The sequence below is a fragment of the Sinocyclocheilus anshuiensis genome, unplaced genomic scaffold (genome assembly GCF_001515605.1).
Source record: "Sinocyclocheilus anshuiensis isolate Anshui unplaced genomic scaffold, SAMN03320099.WGS_v1.1 scaffold86, whole genome shotgun sequence".
Lineage (NCBI taxonomy): Eukaryota > Metazoa > Chordata > Actinopteri > Cypriniformes > Cyprinidae > Sinocyclocheilus > Sinocyclocheilus anshuiensis.
Window position 1 is genome coordinate 3,341,535 of NW_015547662.1, and position 19,059 is coordinate 3,360,593.

A 19,059-nucleotide genomic window follows, 5' to 3' on the forward strand; every position below is an offset into this window, starting at 1 on the left:
TCACGTTAGTCAAGCTCGCATCAGCTGACCTTCAGCTGATCCCCATATAATTAATTGGTGCTGTTATGCGCAACATCACACATCTCAAGCTTTTATACAACAGCAGTGTTATTTTAGCTTCAGTTTTTATTTTCAGTTTTCACTTTCATTTAAGTTTTAGTAATTGTATTATGTGCTTTTGTAAATTTTATTAGTTCATCGTATTTAGCTTTAATTTATTTGTATTCAAAGGTGTACTGTATGTCATTTTTTGACTGTGCTAAAGCATAAAAATACCATAATATGTTTGCAGATATTTAGGAAACATGATATTTAGAAAGTTCACACACTTGTTTCTCCGAAAACAATGATACAGCCAGTTATTCTACTTTGTGTGTCAGAATGTCTGTTTTTGTTTTCTGTTTTTGTTGTGTGGTTCCGCCCACTGTCAGTTTACCCAATAGTATTTCAACACCCTGGGTTGCCAGTTGGGGGAAAACAGCGTACTGCAGCCATCGAAGCCATCAAACAAACTATGTCAGAGATCGCAGATTCAGAAAAAAATCAACCCATCAACTTAAAGTTTAAGGCAGGGGTCTCCAAACTGGGTCCTGGAGGGCCAGTGTCCTGCAGAGGTTAGCTCCAACGTACCTCAACACACCTGCATGGAAGTTTCTAGTATGCCTAGTAAGACCTTAATTAGCTGGTTCAGGTGTGTTTGATTAGGGCTGGAGCTAAACTCTGCAGGACACTGGCCCTCCAGGACCGAGTTTGGTGACCCCTGGTTTAAGGCTTGTCGCCTTCCGTTGTCAACTGAACTCGTTCCTCTTTCATCTCCTCAATCTGGCAACCCGCGTACAACTTTATAGTTGTTTTATTTTATTTCAGTGTCGAATTTTCATTGTTACATTTTTCATCAAATATTTATATTTTATTTTAGCCTTATACCAGTTACTGAAAAAATAATGGAAACATTTTAATAATTGTAGATTTAGTTTTAGTTAATAACAATTTTGAAAAGGACAAAAATGTAACAAAATGTATATTTTACTGTCATTCTTGTACAGTGGGCTGGCTAAAGCTCGTGTAATGGCGTATTTTGGAGAAGGTGAGGGGCCTATTCACACTGAAAACGTAAAGTGCACAGGTGGGGAGCTTTCGCTGATTGCCTGTATCAAACAACCCTTTGGGACACACAACTGTCGCCATCGCGAAGATGCCGGTGTTATTTGTAACTATGGGTTACAGAAGGATTCTCCTGAGGTCAAAGGTGGGACATTCTCCGTCATCCTCTCATAGCTACAGCATTCAAATTATGTGAAACTGGCAAGGTTTAAATGGATATTTACCCAAACCTGTATGAATTTCTTTCTTTCACTGAACATAATTAAAACACTGGGGTAGTTTAATAGTATCAGAAAAGTAGGATTTGCTCTAATTGTAAACACCCTGTCTAACATTTCTTTGTGTGTTCTTACAAGAAAGAAATTCATATGGTTTTGTAAAGACAAAATGACAGAATTTTCATGTTAGGATGATCTGTTTCTTAAAGGAACACTCCACTATTTTTGAAAATAGGCTCATTTTTCAACTCCCCTAGAGTTAAACAGTTGAGTTTTACCGTTTTCGAATCCATTCAGTCGATCTCCGGGTCTGGCGGCAGCACTTTTAGCTGTAGCTTAGCATAGATCATTGTATCTGATTAGACCGTTAGCATCTCGCTCAAAAATGACCAAAGAGTATCTATATTTTTCCTATTTAAAACTTGACTCTTCTGTAGTTACATCGTGTACTAAAACTGACGGAAAATAAAAAGTAGGCGCTGCGTAATATCATTGCGCCTGCTGCACCCATGGTACGGCAGCAAAGTTTCTTGATTATTACGCCGGAATGAGAGTATAGTTCCTAGACATATCGGCCTAGAAAATCGCAACTTTACATTTTCCGTCGGTCTTAGTACACGATGTAACTATAGAAGAGTCAAGTTTTAAATAGGAAAAATATCGAAACTCTTTGGTAATTTTTGAGCGAGATGCTAACGGTCTAATCAGAATCAATTATCTATGCTAAGCTACAGCTAAAAGTGCTACCGCCAGACCCGGAGATCGGCTGAATGGATTCGAAAACGGTAAAACTAAACTGTTTAACTCTAGGGGAGTTGGAAAATGAGCCTATTTTCAAAAATAGTGGAGTGTTCCTTTAAAGGCACATTGAAAGAACTGCAATTAAATGAACATTATCTAATTCACTAACTTAACTGTAATTGATGGTCTGTAAAATACATTCTTAGGGCCTCATTTATACAGTGTTGTGTAGGAACCATCCTACATTTGATCTAAAAGCATCTTTTCTCAAATGTGTGTATGTGATTCAGAGAAATGAACATACGCCAAAAAACGTGTACACCTCTCTTCCAAATGTAAAATCTATAAATCGCGAATGATCTTGAAATTGTTCCCAGATCTCTGCCTTGTAAATGCCTCCTAATTAATGTCATTAGCATATAAAAGTGCACCAGTCAACATCTAAATCCTTTACTTGAGAATGGCTAGTGGCAAGAATTGCTTAGATTTCCAATTAACTGCAGTACTCTGACTCCAAAAAGTGTGTACGCCTGCTTAGAACCTGGAAAAGCACTTTTCCAAGTCAAAGACCGTTTTTATAAATCTGAACGTTGACATGAATTTTAGCATACACACACTGTCAAATGTGAGTATGCATGGTATATAGATGAGGCTCTTGGACAGTGGTTTTGAAGGATAGATTTAGGGATCCTCACACCTGTAAAAATACTTGAAACCACCTGAAAGAAGAATGAAAGATGGAAACTATCACCTGAGCAGATCTCTTGTATGTGCTGAAATGGAGTGTGTGTTATGTCTGCTCTAAAGGATGTGGTTTAGCTCTCCATCTCATGATCACTGGCACTTAGGCTTCATTTATGCTTTGTTTTTCTTATCAATCTAATAACTCTAATGCAAGTTAATCCGACCTGCTTTCTCCATTAAACCCAAAAGACACATAAGCTACACACAATGGTTTTTGTGTTATTATGTGTAACACTAGACTATATTCTTAGGTCCATCAAGCACATCTGGACACAAACATAGATGAACAGTCTCTGAACTCTCATAGATCCACAGATGAATGTCTCATTTCACCCCAAAATGAAAGAGAAAATAATAAATTATATTGTGCATGCATTTTCATACATAATTAATATCTTGGTATACATATTAATATTATTAATGAATTAATTATGGAAAAAATAACACCTTAAAATTGTTAACGGAATTAAAGATCCCGCCCCAGACCATAATAACTCATTTCATACATTTGTTTGGTGACAAACATGCAGACAGCAACTCACTGTGTGATGTAGCGCATAGAATGCAGTTATATGCCCCTAAAATTCAAGAGATTGGGGAAAAAAATGCTCTTGTATGAGGTTTGGTCTCATATTTATATCATATGAAATAGTTCAGCAATATCACACGAGCAACAAGTGCAATTTCACACAAGTGCTTTTTTGTCCCGAATAGCACGAGTACAAATGTGATAATGAATTTTATACAACAGTTCAATAATTGAGAACTTAATATTGTGTTTTATTTTTGAAACATTGTCTGTTGTTGCTAAATTTTGCCAACAAAATTATTACAACAGAACCTTTGTGTGTCTCCTAGCAACACAGCGGTGATTCGTTTCTGAATGAATGAGAGTTTTGAACCATTTACTTCATTCCTGAATGAATCAGAATGAATGAATGACTTACTCGTCATTTACCACCTATTGGCAGTTTTAGTTTCTTATTTAGAGTATCACTTCATTAAAACAAATGTTATATTTCCATATTAATAAAAAAATCGGAAAAAAAAAAAATCCGTATTAATAATTTTTTTTACTTTTTGATAAAAAAATAAAGGGATAGTTCACCCAAAAATAAAAAATAAAAATATTTCTAAAGCCACTTTTTGTAAAGTCTATTTAATGCTTCTCTCATTTAACACAATAATTACTTTAAATGATCTTTTGGGGGTCATTTCTCAGCCACATTTGATGTGTGATTAATTAATTGCCACATCATGTAATTAATTTGATTACAAATAATTAAATCTAACATGACAGCCCTTATATAAATACATTACAGTAATAAGAAGGAGATTCCTAGGCTTCATAAAACATATAAACGATTCCTCGAATACCTCGAGTAACTCGAATACAACAAATCTAAATTATTAACAATAAAAAAAATTATTCCAGGAAGACAGTAAAGGCTTATGTCATGCTTGAGCTTTAGTTAGGCTGAAACTAATTAGTTAAGTTGCATGACATAAATGCAATGTTTAGGTATTATTATTATTTTGATTACTATTATTTTGATTTATGCCTTAGTTCTAGTTTGTACTGTTTATCTTTTTTAAAGTAATGTGAAATTGTTTTTTGTATTTTTATTTATTTATTTTATTTTTTTATTGATATTTGTATTTGCATTTTGAATGTAATTTGGCAATTAAATACATTAAATGAGTTTAGTTTTCACTGTTATTATGCAATTTCAGCAATAAAAATGTTAATTTTTCTAAAAAGAAAACAAATTAGTTGTTTATTTTAAGAGATCTATCTTATTATCTCTTGTATATTTAGTATTGCTCTTTAATAAAAAAATGACTTCTTATCCGATTACTCGATTAATCGATGGAATAATCTGTAGAATACTCGATTACTAAAATAATCGATAGCTACAGCCCTAATTTTTATGAACTTGTTTTGATTTTCTGTGAAATAAGACCAAGGCAGGTGTTCCTAACAGATTTCGTGAGATTCCCTCATGCATGGTTTATAGAAATACGTGTTTGTATTATGTTGCAGAGGCAGTGGGCTCCATGTGTGGTCTAAGACCCTCTCATACCCGTCAGAAGAGAATAATAGGCGGGGAGAACTCGCTACGGTAAGCAGAGAGGGTCAAAATGTATACAAACATCTTTGACATAACAAACGACACTTCAGAATAATTGTATATGTGGTTGGAATGAGAAAATGAATGTGCAGAGCAAATTGATTGTGTTTGTGTGTGTGCGTGTGCCTAGTGGGGGCTGGCCATGGCAGGCAGCTGTGCGCTTGCGAGGGTCTCAGGCAGATGGACGCTTGGTATGTGGAGCCACTTTGATCAGCAGCTGCTGGATCCTGACCTCTGCTCACTGCTTTAAGAGGTACACACAAGCATAAATATGGACAGGTACATCTTCATTCTCTATCACATCTGCAAGGCTTAAATAAAGTCCACCCACCTACCCACACACACAAACATATACACACACTTCTTTGTTGCGTTTCCAGTTTTCCACTGTGACTCACAGAGCTAGATAACACAAAATAGCCTGAAATACAAACAAAACATATTTCTAATTGTTGATTTTAAACAATAGAGCTTCTTCCCACACTTCCTCTGTATCCTGTGTCTAGTTATGTGTGACTTGCAAATAAACACTCTTAATCATTCCAGCTGCAAAACAAACATAATTAAATAATAATTCAAATTCAGTAAGAGAGGCAGAGCAAGCAAACCAAAAATTTCTCCATTCAGTAAAGATACTGTATATAAGGAATCACCTTTCTGTTAAAATACAAAAGATCAGGTTGTAATAAAACATGTCAGCTGTACAGCACTGGTTGTTGCACATTTCCCCTGACATAATCTGTTACATTGCAAAAAAAAGAAAAGTTTTTATGAATTAATTTCTGATTTTATTTTTTATTTATTATTTTTTAATAAATACATTAATTTATAATATTATGAATATAATAAAATGAATTAATACATTTGAGTAAAATGTCTAAGCATCCTTAAATCAATGTTTACATAAATATACTTGAAGCAAAATTACATAATTATGTAATAAACATCACAAAATATTTGTTTTCTTTCTGAAAACTAATTTCCAACCAGTAATAACCTGTTCCTATGTTTCAAATAAAATGTCAAAAGTGATAATACAATAATACAAAATATAAGAGCGAGGAACAATTAACAGAATCCAGATTGTGTAGGAAGCTGTTGCAATGAAGTAGATTAATTTTTCTTTTTTTTTGAAATCACTGTAAAATTTCATGAATGAATGAATGAATGAATGATGCATTTATATAGCGCTTTACTGTGTATTGTTGTACACCCAAAGCGCTTTACAATCATGTGAGGGGGTCTCTCCTCAACCACCACCAGTGTGCAGCATCCACTTGGATGATGCGACGGCAGCCACAGGACAGCAGCGCCAGTGCGCTCACCACACACCAGCTACAGGTGGAGAGGAGAGAGAGTCATAGAGCCAATCAAGTGGATGATTGATTCATGTTTTACTTAGTTTCCTCTGATGACACTCTGTTGAACAATTTATCACATTAATTTATAATATTATGAATATAATAAAATGAATTAATACATTTGAGTAAAATGTCTAAGCATCCTTAAATCAATGTTTACATAAATATACTTGAAGCAAAATTACATAATTATGTAATAAACATCACAAAATATTTGTTTTCTTTCTGAAAACTAATTTCCAACCAGTAATAACCTGTTCCTATGTTTCAAATAAAATGTCAAAAGCGATAATACAATAATACAAAATATAAGAGCGAGGAACAATTAACAGAATCCAGATTGTGTAGGAAGCTGTTGCAATGAAGTAGATTAATTTTTCTTTTTTTTTTAAATCACTGTAAAATTTAATGAATGAATGAATGAATGAATGATGCATTTATATAGCGCTTTACTGTGTATTGTTGTACACCCAAAGCGCTTTACAATCATGTGAGGGGGTCTCTCCTCAACCACCACCAGTGTGCAGCATCCACTTGGATGATGCGACGGCAGCCACAGGACAGCAGCGCCAGTGCGCTCACCACACACCAGCTACAGGTGGAGAGGAGAGAGAGTCATAGAGCCAATCAAGTGGATGATTGATTCATGTTTTACTTAGTTTCCTCTGATGACACTCTGTTGAACAATTTATCAGTTAATGCTTTTTAACTCAGTACTGCAGGGGCTCCACCAATTCTACAAGGTAAATTTTGTGAGAAGAATAACAATATGCCATATATAATTTATAATATCAAGATAACCTCAAACAGCTTGAGTTACAGTAAAAGCTCAATTTCAGATAAATGTTCCATTTTGTCTCTCAATATGTTAAAATTTATTACAATTTAGTTACAATTCAAATGTAATGTAAAGCTTAAAGGGAAAGTTTACCCAAACGAAATGAAAATTCTGTCATCATTTACTCACCCTCAAGTTGTTCCAAACTTGTATGAATTTCAAACAGTTTCTGGTTCCCATTGACTTCCACAGTATTTTTTCCCCTACTATGGAAGTCAGTGGGGACCATCAACTGTTTGGCTACCCACCCTCTTCAAAATATCTTCTTTTATGTTCAACAGAACTCATACAGGTTTGGAACAAATGTAAGTCATTTGTGTGGTTGACTTCATCTACCTCATTTTTACCACTGCTATACCAAATATTTGCAAACATCTCTCTTTTCCTAAAAATTACACAAATGTGGACTGCCTTCTTCGGGAGTCTTCTTTTAGATGTTGGAGCACTCTGGGCAAACTAAGTCATTTGCTTAAAGTATTTGTAGAAAAGATAGCCCACATTTAACTGTCTATGGACTTGCATTGAAATCTCACATTTGTAGATCCACGGGAGCTAAATGCCCAAAGTAATAATTTTAAATAAAGAAATAAAGTCAGATATTATGGATAAGGACAAACTCTCAAGAGAAATCTTAAGTCTCAAGCTCAAACAGGGCTGCAGGGCTGATGTTTTGAATATTGTAAACTTGAGCGCCTGTTGCTAGGCAACGGTACATCCCATCCATCCCAAAATTACACTACATGCAGTTAGCCACAGACCCTTCATGCATCGTTTGATGAGTTTTCACCGGAGGGATAAAATGTTATAGCTGTTCACATTAAGGAAGAATAATAATAGTAGGCCAGAGGAAAAGCAATAAAAACATGTCCACACAACACTTCCTGCTTCCCATAAGTACCAGTCTGGTGAATGATCTGTCTTCAGTTCAGTTCAGACCTGTGCTGCACTTCCACATTACTGTGAAAAATGTACGTTAATGGCAGTTTCCTAAACCATTTAGGGTTTCATTTTAAAAATAGGGTCTTAGTAGAGACTTTGGCAGTGCGAGCGTTTTAAGTAAGATTGAATCTGTTTTTTATCAACCAGTCCCAAGCACTGAGCCTTCAAAATATGACCCATGACATCAGACTACTGCTAAAGTTTCCTCTAGTTACATGCTCTCCTTCACATACACACACACAGAGCTATAAATCTAGATACCTTTGTGGCCCCCACCCTCTTTTTACTCAGACACGTACACTCACTATTTCAAGAATGCAGTTAATAGTGTGCAGAACAGCATAATAGTTGTTTTAAATCATTTGAGATCATTTAGCTCGAGAGGGCTAAAGTTAGTCTCTCACTTCCGAGTTTACGGAGGGTAGCATGACATTTGTGCAAAAATAGCATGTACAAACACACTCACATTAGCATTGAACTATTTTTATGCTGCGTGCCCGGTTGATGGCCAACGTTAATTAAACTCTGGGGTTACAACCGGCGTGGAATTAAAGGATTGAGAAAGCAATATGCTAAAGTCAGCCCTAATGACGGAACTGCCATAATGTACAACGGAAGAGTTTGAGAGCTGTCAACAGATCCAGCTATAAATCTAGATAGCTTTGTGGCCCCCTCCCTCTTATTCCTCAGACACATACACTCACTTTTTCAAGAATGCAATTAATAGCATGCAGAACAGCATAACAGTTGTTTTAAATCATTTGAGATCATTTAGCTCAAGAGGACTAAAGTTAGTCTCTCACTTCTGAGTTTACGGAGGGTTACATGACATTTGTGCAAAAATAGCATGTACAAACACATGCACACACGCACACACACACACACACACACATACACACACACATTAGCGCTAAACTATTTTTATGCTGTGTGCCCAGTTGTTGGCCAACATTATTTCAGCTCTGGGGTTACAACCGGCGTGGTATTAAAGGATTTGGAAAGCAATACGCTAAAGTCAGCCCTAATGACGGAACTGCCATAATGTACAACGGAAGAGTTTGAGAGCTGTCAACAGATCCAGCTTGACAATTGAGCAAATGTATGGTGAGCTACCGATTCATAGAGTACTGAACTACTTTATCGGTTATCGGCCGGTTATAGAGATTTTTTTTATTTTCGTATCAGCTGAAATGAGATATTTCATTGTGAAAGCTAATTTTTCCTATTTCTACATTTAAATTCCATTTGATGTCAGATTAAGAATGCTCATTTAAAGTTAATCTTTAAAAAAAACGAATAATTTAGTAATGCTTTTAGAAGTTTAACATTTAAAATTGTGATTTCCAGGCCTAAAATAGTCATTAGTTGAAGTACAAACTTTAAAAGGAAAAGAAAGGAAAGTCATGAAAAGTTTTATAATATATGAATGCACACTGAAAAACAAGGTAACCTTAAAAACTAACATCTCAGTTAACTGGTCAAAATTTTTTTATTTAAGATTGCTGTATAAACCTAAATACATAAATTTATACCAATACATTTTATAGGTTAAATCAGGTGGAAATCGCAGGTCACCACTTTAGTTTGGGGTCAGTAAGATTTTTTAAATAGAAAAGAATATAGCAAATATCCAATAAAGTGATCAAAAGTAAAGACATTTATAATGTTACAAAAGATTTTTATTTAAAATAAATGCAGTTGTTTTCAACTTTATAATAACATTGATACTAATCAGAAATGTTTCTTGAGCAGCAAATCAGCATATTAGAATGATTTCTGAAGGATCATGTGACACTGAAGACTGGAGTAATGATGCTGAAAATACAGCTTTGATCACAGGAATAAATGACATTTTAAAATACAAAACAGTTATTTTAAATAGTAACAATATTAAGCAATATTGCGGTGTTTTTACTGTATTATTTTTTATCAAATAAACTCATAACTGTAAGTTATTCATAACTAATTCATTATCATTATCAAAATAAAATAAATTTTATAATAGACTACTGGTCATAAGATGGTGGAGAGGTAACCGCTAACTGTAGGAGAATGGGTGGTGGTAGTTATTGGAAGATGATCCAGATTCAAAGTTGGGTTCAAGTGCAGCATGTCGGAGCGCTGCCTGCTTGGCCGCGTCTCAGACGGAATAACCTTTTAATAACCTCATTCAGATCAGTACTACAGTAAGGATTAAAGTTGATTGTGAGTGTTAGAAGTGTAATATATACAGTGTCAGGCTCAGAACGGCTCTTTCCAGAACGAGGCTTTGGGAATGTGCTGCTGATCCTGCTGCCAGACCAAGAGTGTCATTCCGGACAGGGCAGATCCTTTTCCAGAAAAGACCTGACTGTGTAACGGGACACTGCGGTCTCTCTCTCTGGCACAACATACATATTTCCGTTACACAGCAATGGTTTCAATCACTAACAAGCAGACAGGAGGGCACACACACACACAAAGTCGCTCACAGTATATATAGTATTCTATGACAGGGGTTTTCAAACTTAAAAAAAAACAAAAAAACAAACCAAATAGAAGAATCCTATTACAGGGGACCCCCTTATTAAAATATTGTCATCTACAGTATATTTGTGCATATTTTTATGGTTATAAAGAAACATTTGTACGCAAAAAAAAAAATATATATATACAAAAATATTGTATTAAATATTTCAGTATTTTTCTAAATATTTAGAAAATATTTATGTACTATTAAATTAGCAGACATTGTACACATCATTAGAATACTGTTATATGTATAAAAAAATAAGAAAAATAATGAGAAAAATAAAACTGGCTGTCAATCAAATTCAAATTTAAATGTGAATATGTTAAATGTGAATGTCACATGATTTTCTTATCTTTTATTTCGTTTATATTATTTTTGTACTTTTATTTATTTAAATATATATTATTTATATGAAATTTATTATATAATTTATGTAATTTATTATATAATAATATACAGTATACTTTAATCCCCCATACACAAAATAATGATCTTTAAAATAGCATCATATGACCCCTTTAATGTTTCCATTGGTCCCCTTGTAGCCCCTTTGGGGTCTTCAGACCCTAGTTTGAAAACTTTCTTTGAAGAGATGTGTCAGTCTCACCAGTAAAGAAAGCTTACAGTATTAAAGACGGGCAAGCACTGGAGAGTTTCCCTTTCATGCGAAGACCTTTGTGGGTGTGATGTCATGGTGTTGGGTTTATGGAGAAAGAAAACTTCCTGTATATCTGTTTTCACCGACTGTGAGTGTGGTTTTGTAAGCGTGTGTTTGTGTGTGTGAGTGCACATGGTTCGGCTTTGGGTCCATAAGATCGGCTGACATGAACTTCCTGAGGAAGGGACCTGATTTGTCATGTGAGGGCGTTTGTGAGTGGCACATCGAGAAGTCATAAATCATCCTCTGATAATGTGTTACACTGCTGTGCTGTGTCCCTTATCCATGTCTGAAGATAAATTCACTGTGTTCGTTTCAGTTGCATTCAGTCTTGCTGAATGTGTTCTGTTTGTATGCTCTCTCTCTCTTTTATTTTATTGCTTTATTTAGGCTTTATAGCAATGTTAATGGCCTATGCTATTTTGCTTAAATAAATGAAAAATAAAACACTAAACCCCAAAATCAGTCATTTTAAATGCTACAAGTGAATTTTCACAATTGTCACAATTGCAAAATTCACAGTTTGAAAACAGATATTCATTTTAAGATTTGAAAAATACATTAAACAGTGTTATTAATGTTTTTAACTTTAAGTGAGTGTTAGATGATGGCAAAGGTAATCTAGATAAAACTCAAATAGTGAATAAGCTTGCACAAATATCTATTATTGTCTGATATACACTACAGTTCAGAAGTTGGGGGTCCGTAAGATTTTCAAATGCTTTACAAGTTTTATATGCTCAGCAAAGCTGCATTTATGAAAAAAAAAACAATGCAGTAAAAAACATATATATTGTGAAATATTATTACAATTTAAAATCATTGTTTTCTATTTCAATATATTTTGAAATATAATTTATTACTGTGATGGCAAAACTGAATTTTCAATCAGCCATTATTCCAGTCTTCAGTGTCACATGATCCTTCAGAAATCATTTTAATAATAGAAAGTTCAAAAGAAAAGCATTTATTTGAAATAGAAAATTGTAAATGCTTGTCACTTTTGATCAATTTAATGCATTCTTGCTGAATAACATTAACCTTTTTTTTTATCTTACGACCACAAACCTTTTAGTGTATGTCCAGTATCCACCTTAAATAAAAATAACCTCTTAATATCAGTCGATAACAAATATGGTAACAATATATTGTGCATAAAAACAGTTCTGTTAATCACCATCTGTTAAAAACTAGTCATGGTTATTGGGCAGTTAGTGAGGTCTTACCAATATACCTGACAGTCACTAGCCTGAGGTTTAGTTATGGGTCTGGTATGTGCTCTTTCTTAGGTACGGTAACAGCACTGGGCTGTATAAGGTTCGTGTGGGTGATTATCACTCTTTGGTTCCTGAGGAGTATGAGGAAGAGTATGGCGTGGAGAAGATCGTCCTTCACCCGCGCTACCGCGCTGACAGCAATGACTACGACCTGGCACTGGTGCGTGTGTCTGGTCACAGAGCGATTACGACCTGGCACTGGTGCGCGTGTCTGGCCCCAGAGCTCACCGGGGTGTCACGGGCCACTGCGTCACACTGAGCCGCTCCGTGCTGCCCGCCTGCCTGCCAATGCGGAGGGAAAGAGTGCCAAAGGGCATTGCCAACTGCTACATCACAGGCTGGGGAGACACAGGTTAGAGATGCCATGAAACACACACACACACACACACACACACACACACACACATACTTCTTTAAAACTAAAGAAACTATTTAAGACCGTTTACAATTTAAGACTGCCAGTCATTCTTGAAATGAAGGATGCTTTGAGCATATTTAGAGCAAGAACTGAAGCGGTGTGTGTAAAATGGTGTTTTTGGCTCCACTGAATAGCGCAGGCTGACAGGCATAAGATGTGATCAGACAGTGTGAAAGCAGAACTGACAGTGATAATCACACACTGTAAGATATCAGAACCTTCGTTCTGTGTTCTGTCTGAATCTGAAACAATCACTCTCTTACTGCGTCACTCTCACCCACAGACAGGCAAATAGCAAATGTCAGTTAAAGCTTTTCGTAAAATGGTGTGATGACATTTTCAGTTTAATAATTTAAAGGGTCATAGGATGCTACATGTACTTTTACAAGTTGCTTGAACTGAAATGTGTGTTGGCAGTGTGTGTACACAGCCACCCTATAATGAAAATTATCCACCCAGTGTTTTTTTTTTTAATCTACTCAAATCTTTACCCCTTTCTCAAATCGAGCCGATCTCAGATGCCTGTCTGTGTGACGTCACAAAAACAGGCCCCTCCCACGATAGTTTGATTGACAGCAGCGTTTCAGCACAGACTGGACTGGCGTCTTACCTTAGCTCCGCCCTGATCAACTTGTGGAAAATGGGCATCCGATGACCCCTTTAACAGATGCTTTTACCCAAACGATGTACAAATGAGGAAAAGCACGATCAGTTTCAGCAGTACTGAATTTCAAAAGTAAACCATAGTACAAAAGCAGAAGTGTAAAGAAAAACAATTCAGTGGGAATTACCCTTATTTAGTGCTCACAAAAATGAAGTACCCTTCAGCATAATTTTAAAAAGAGTGCTAATTACAGAAATAATATACATTAAAAGAATATAATCACAATGGGCCTCTTTCATGAAACTTGCGTAAATATATGAGTAAATTCGGAGTAATTTGCGCATAAAACAGAACTTCCCGAAAACTCTCCTCCGGATTCACAAACTCTTCGTAAACGCCCGATTTGATAGTTAAACATGTGTATGTTAATGAATTCCAATCATTCATAATAGGGTGCTCGTGCACGCTCATTCACAATTAGCATAATCCCCGCCTATAAATGACAGCTATGCAAATTGCGTGTCCAGGAACGCAGTGGAATATTCTGGTCTACTTTTTTAGGTTTGGCTCCAGTATATTGCATAAATGCAAAAAAGACTAGGCCATATGCCTAACAATAAATATTAAATAATGAGTGACCACCAAAGAGTTTTTAGCCAACAAAAAAAATGTCAGGCACTCTTCTTAAAACGACCAGCTGGTGGCGCTTGAGAACGCTTTGGTGGCACAGTGTTTTTCCAGCTGAGACGCTTTAGTTGCTATGGTATGTAATATTAACGGCGGCAACGTATTAGCCTACTAGTATCTCATTTTTAAGAATTTTACTAAATATAATAAAGCAGTAACATTGACTCCATCGTTGTAGGCAGTCGTTGTACAAGTAGGATTGTTAGGTATCTGTCCCGCCCCTCCTCTATTTATGACTGGGTAAATAGTGACAGTGACGAGCGCTGCGTTTTACAATTATCAACTCAGCTGCAAAAAAAAAAATAAAAAATGTTAAAAGGGCAAGGGCAAATGAACTTGTAATTATTACGGCAGTGCATCAAAATTCAGTGTCATCAGTTTGCCAAAAAGAACACAGAACGTTTTATGCACCATTTACACGTGGTAGGGAGCAGGTGTACATTTCTTTCGTATCAACTAACATTTTGAAAATACGAACATTTTCATGAATTCGAAAGTTTACGTCAGAACGGCTTTACGAACGATTTACACAAAAATGCGTTCTGCTCGTGTTTCATGAATGAGGCCCAATAAGTGCAAACTGCATGTAATGTTTTTGGACGCCACTTAATTGCATGTTAATTTAAATGAAATGAAAATGCATTAAATTAATTTATATTAAATGCAATTAGCTGAACTTTAGAGTGTTTTTTTGACTCCCTTATGTAGCACTAAAGTACATCTTTACATGTAATTTTATAATTACTTCTGTTGTCTTTGAATATGGTTAAAGTGTAGTGTACTGGTGAACGTACTAACAAGCATTTATGGTAAACTAAAATATATTTTAAATAATGCAACTTGTATTGAAAATTTAAATTGATGAAATTGTAATTTAGTATATTAAAATACTATTTTAATATTTACTTTAAATGTAATATTGAATGTTTAATTTGACATTATTACAAAGTGCACCTTTGTGTACTTAAGCGAGTTTAGAAGCAGTCATGAAAGTGTAATCTTCATGTACACTTTAGTGGGCTTTTATTTCATCCTTATATTATCTGCAGGTAGTGTCTTTAAAGATTTGAAGTACACTAGAAAGGGCACGTTTAATAAAATTGAATACAATTAAAAGTGCACTTTTCCCCCAAACAAGGCCTTAGACTAAGGAAAAGTTCACCCCAAAAATTAAAATGCATTTCAAATTCTGTTATTATTCACATGTTGGTCCAAACTCGTGTGCTTTTCTTTATCTTGTGGCACACATAAGAAGATACTTTGAAAAATGTACCAACTGCTGTCGTCCATAAAATTAAAATCAGTGGGGTCGAAAACAAAATTTTCATTTTTCAATTAACTTATTCCTTTAAGATCTTATGTGTTCTTGCACGTACCTCATCTATTCAGAATTTAGATTCTGAATTATTCATTTTACAACAGTGTTTGTTCTGACGTAACATAACGTAACAAAGGATAACTAATGTGTTATTACAAAGTTGTTTAAAGTGCAAAGTTCACTGTTTTGAATGGAAAAACAAATTTCACTTGAACCTGAACAATACACATCTGTATTTAGGCAACAAGTATGGCATTTTTAAACAATTAAACATTTGTCAGCATTGGTAGGAAACTGCTTAATACGCGATAAAACAGCTTTTGCGTTTCTGATTTTCTGTTTGCTGAACATGTAGATAATTTTTTCTGTAAAACATCTGTTTTTCTGCAACAATCAGGCATCATCCATCTCAGACATTTAGTAATTATTTGTATCACTGGCCATATTTGCAAATAAGGTTGTGTATTTGCTTAAGGGTGTTTGTAAGCACTGGTTTATGTATGAGCACATGGCGTGAGCGCCATTTTAACATCTTCATAATCACAAAAGTGTGTGTATTAGTGTTCTGTGGGATTATGGAGCTGTGAAATGATGTCATTTGTGCATTTCTCCAACTAGATGTCCAGTGAGAGAGAGAGATAATAAAAATATTAGCAGCTAACGTCAATTGCATATACAGTATCTACAAACATAATTCTATAAACATTTTTATTGCCATATTTTAACATTATTATAATCTAAATAAGATATACCCTTGTGTAAAAGTAGTACACTTTAGCATACTTTTAAAGAGGTCTTATTACAGAAATAATATACTCTGAAAGAATGTACACAAGTGTGCACTGAAAGTAATGTTTTGGGCACTTAACTGCAGATAAAGAAAATTATATTATAGTTTAAGTTTATATTAAATGTAATTAGCTGAACTTGAATTATCTGTGCTTTCTGATCCACTTATGTAGTACATCTTCATATGTCGTTTCATAATTCTTTTCTCTTTGAAATATGGTTTAAGTGTACTGTTGAATGCACAGATAAGTTTTATGGTAAACTATATAAATGTAAGTGAAACGTCATGTATATAAATAAATTTGCAGTTGTACATTTGCAATTTAGAACATTTACATATATTAACTTTATATAACATAATAATAAAAAATATAATTTAATTAAGTACTTTACATGTGCTTTAGTTAGATAATGTGTGCAACAGTGTATTTTAAAGCATGAAAAAAAATGTTAAAATAAATATTTAAAATGGATTTAAAAGTAAAAGCTTTAATTTGAAATTATTGGAATGTGTACATTTTAAAAGTGTACTTAAGTGTCTTAAGAAAGTGTCATGAAAGTGTTCTCCAAGTACACTTAAAATTGCCTTTTATTTTATTTGTATTATATTATATGAAAGTACAGTTTTTTTTAACAATATACATACTGTGGTTGCACTTTATTTTACAGTATTTGCACTTACATGTACTTACAGTGTACTTACCTAAGAAAGAACTGGATAATATAAGGTAACTACATAGGTTAAGATTAGGTTTAGGGGTAGGTTCAGGGCTAATGCCTAGTTACTACCCAGTTATTCTAATTACTATAATAAGTACATAGTATGTACATGCAGAACAGGACTGTAAAATAAATCGCTACCTGTACTTCTTAGATTTGAAGTACACATTCAGTACAATTAGGCAAATTTATTTTTCACAAGGATATACACACAGAAGACTACGGCCACATCTGTCCAGCTGTCTAGTCTCATCAAAAAGGACATACATGACAGTAGTAACATCTATACAGCGCTGTAATCAGAGAACATGAGGAAGTCATCAAGGAACCATACAGGGTGCAATTATAATGTCAGTTTTAAGCATCTACAGATTATCATGCGACATGTTGATTTAATTCTAATGGTCACGTTGTGTTTTAAATCACCTGTGTTTTCTCTCAGTAAGTATTCTAAAGTGGGATGAATGAAGTGTGTGATGACGCTGACAGAAAAGCGACTACACACTCCATTGCATAAGTGAACAGTTAAGTCTGATTAACTCCAGACTTCAAATAAAAAGAATGGAGGACTTTCTGACCTGTTGGATTTTTTCTTTTCGCAGGTCGTGCATATTCAAGAACTCTCCAGCAGGCCTCGATTTCCATGTTGAGCAAGCGTCAGTGTGAGCAGAGCTATTCTGACCAGTTCACCAGTCGCATGCTGTGCGCCGGGTCCTCCCACGACAACCACCGCGTGGACAGTTGCCGTGGAGATAGCGGTGGTCCGTTGGTGTGCGAGAGACCTAGCGGAAGTTGGGTTGTATATGGGGTCACATCATGGGGTCACGCGTGTCGACTGCAAGACGTGCCCGGCGTCTACACAAAAGTCTCAGCCTTCGTGCCCTGGATCAGGAAGGTCATTGGCAAGTAGGACCCAGAAAAATCAACCTGTAACAGACATTCTGACTATGCAGGCAGAAAAAAGAAGCACACTTTTAGAGTAAGAAGACTTAGAGCTAAATAGATTAGTTTTAGATAATAGTTTAAAATATTTTCATAACACTAAGTCTTAAATGGCAGAGAGAATTATGTATTGTCTGTCATTAAACATAGTCGTCACAAAATTTTAACTTTGCAAATACTGCAAAAAACAAAACAAAAAACTAATCAGTATTTTTGTTGTCCAGTAAAAATATCTAAACATTCTTAAAATAAATGTAAATTTCGTTTTTATCATTTTAGAGGCAATTAATAAATTAATGAAAGAAAAAAAAAACATTTAAAAATAACATTGACTTGTTTTCAAAGAATTATCTTAAATTATTTTCTTACATCATTGCACATTTTTTTTATCATGGGGTCACGCGTGTCGACTTCAAGACGTGCCCGGCGTCTACACAAAAGTCTCAGCCTTCGTGCCCTGGATCAGGAAGATCATTGGCAAGTAGGACCCAGAAAAATCAACCTGTAACAGACATTCTGACTATGCAGGCAGAAAAAAGAAGCACACTTTTAGAGTAAGAAGACTTAGAGCTAAATAGATTAGTTTTAGATAATAGTTTAAAATATTTTCATAACACTAAGTCTTAAATGGCAGAGAGAATTATGTATTGTCTGTCATTAAACATAGTCGTCACAAAATTTTAACTTTGCAAATACTGCAAAAAACAAAACAAAAAACTAATCAGTATTTTTGTTGTCCAGTAAAAATATCTAAACATTCTTAAAATAAATGTAAATTTCGTTTTTATCATTTTAGAGGCAATTAATAAATTAATGAAAGAAAAAAAAAACATTTAAAAATAACATTGACTTGTTTTCAAAGAATTATCTTAAATTATTTTCTTACATCATTGCACATTTTTTTTGTGTTTTAAGCATACAAATGTATGAGGTTTATGCTTAAAACAATACAAAATGAGCTGTCAGTTTATTATTATTATAATTTATCTTGTTTTAATGATGATTAGATATTTTTACTGAAAAAAAAAACCCAAATGTGTGTGCCCATCAAAATAGT

At 34.6% G+C, this 19,059-nt stretch overlaps 1 protein-coding gene across 1 annotated transcript in view; it reads left to right on the forward strand.

Moving 5' to 3' along the window:
- LOC107702379 (neurotrypsin-like) overlaps positions 1-18,200 on the forward strand; it is a 36,502-nt gene extending 18,302 nt beyond the window's left edge. The window contains exons 9-14 of the mRNA XM_016504680.1: positions 1,047-1,249; positions 4,852-4,930; positions 5,070-5,192; positions 12,537-12,701; positions 12,743-12,876; positions 17,663-18,200. Of these exons, the coding sequence (XP_016360166.1) occupies positions 1,047-1,249; positions 4,852-4,930; positions 5,070-5,192; positions 12,537-12,701; positions 12,743-12,876; positions 17,663-17,970 (1,012 nt within the window). The 3' untranslated portion in view covers positions 17,971-18,200. The remainder of the gene's footprint in view (positions 1-1,046; positions 1,250-4,851; positions 4,931-5,069; positions 5,193-12,536; positions 12,702-12,742; positions 12,877-17,662) is intronic.
- Positions 18,201-19,059: the final 859 nt, after the last annotated feature.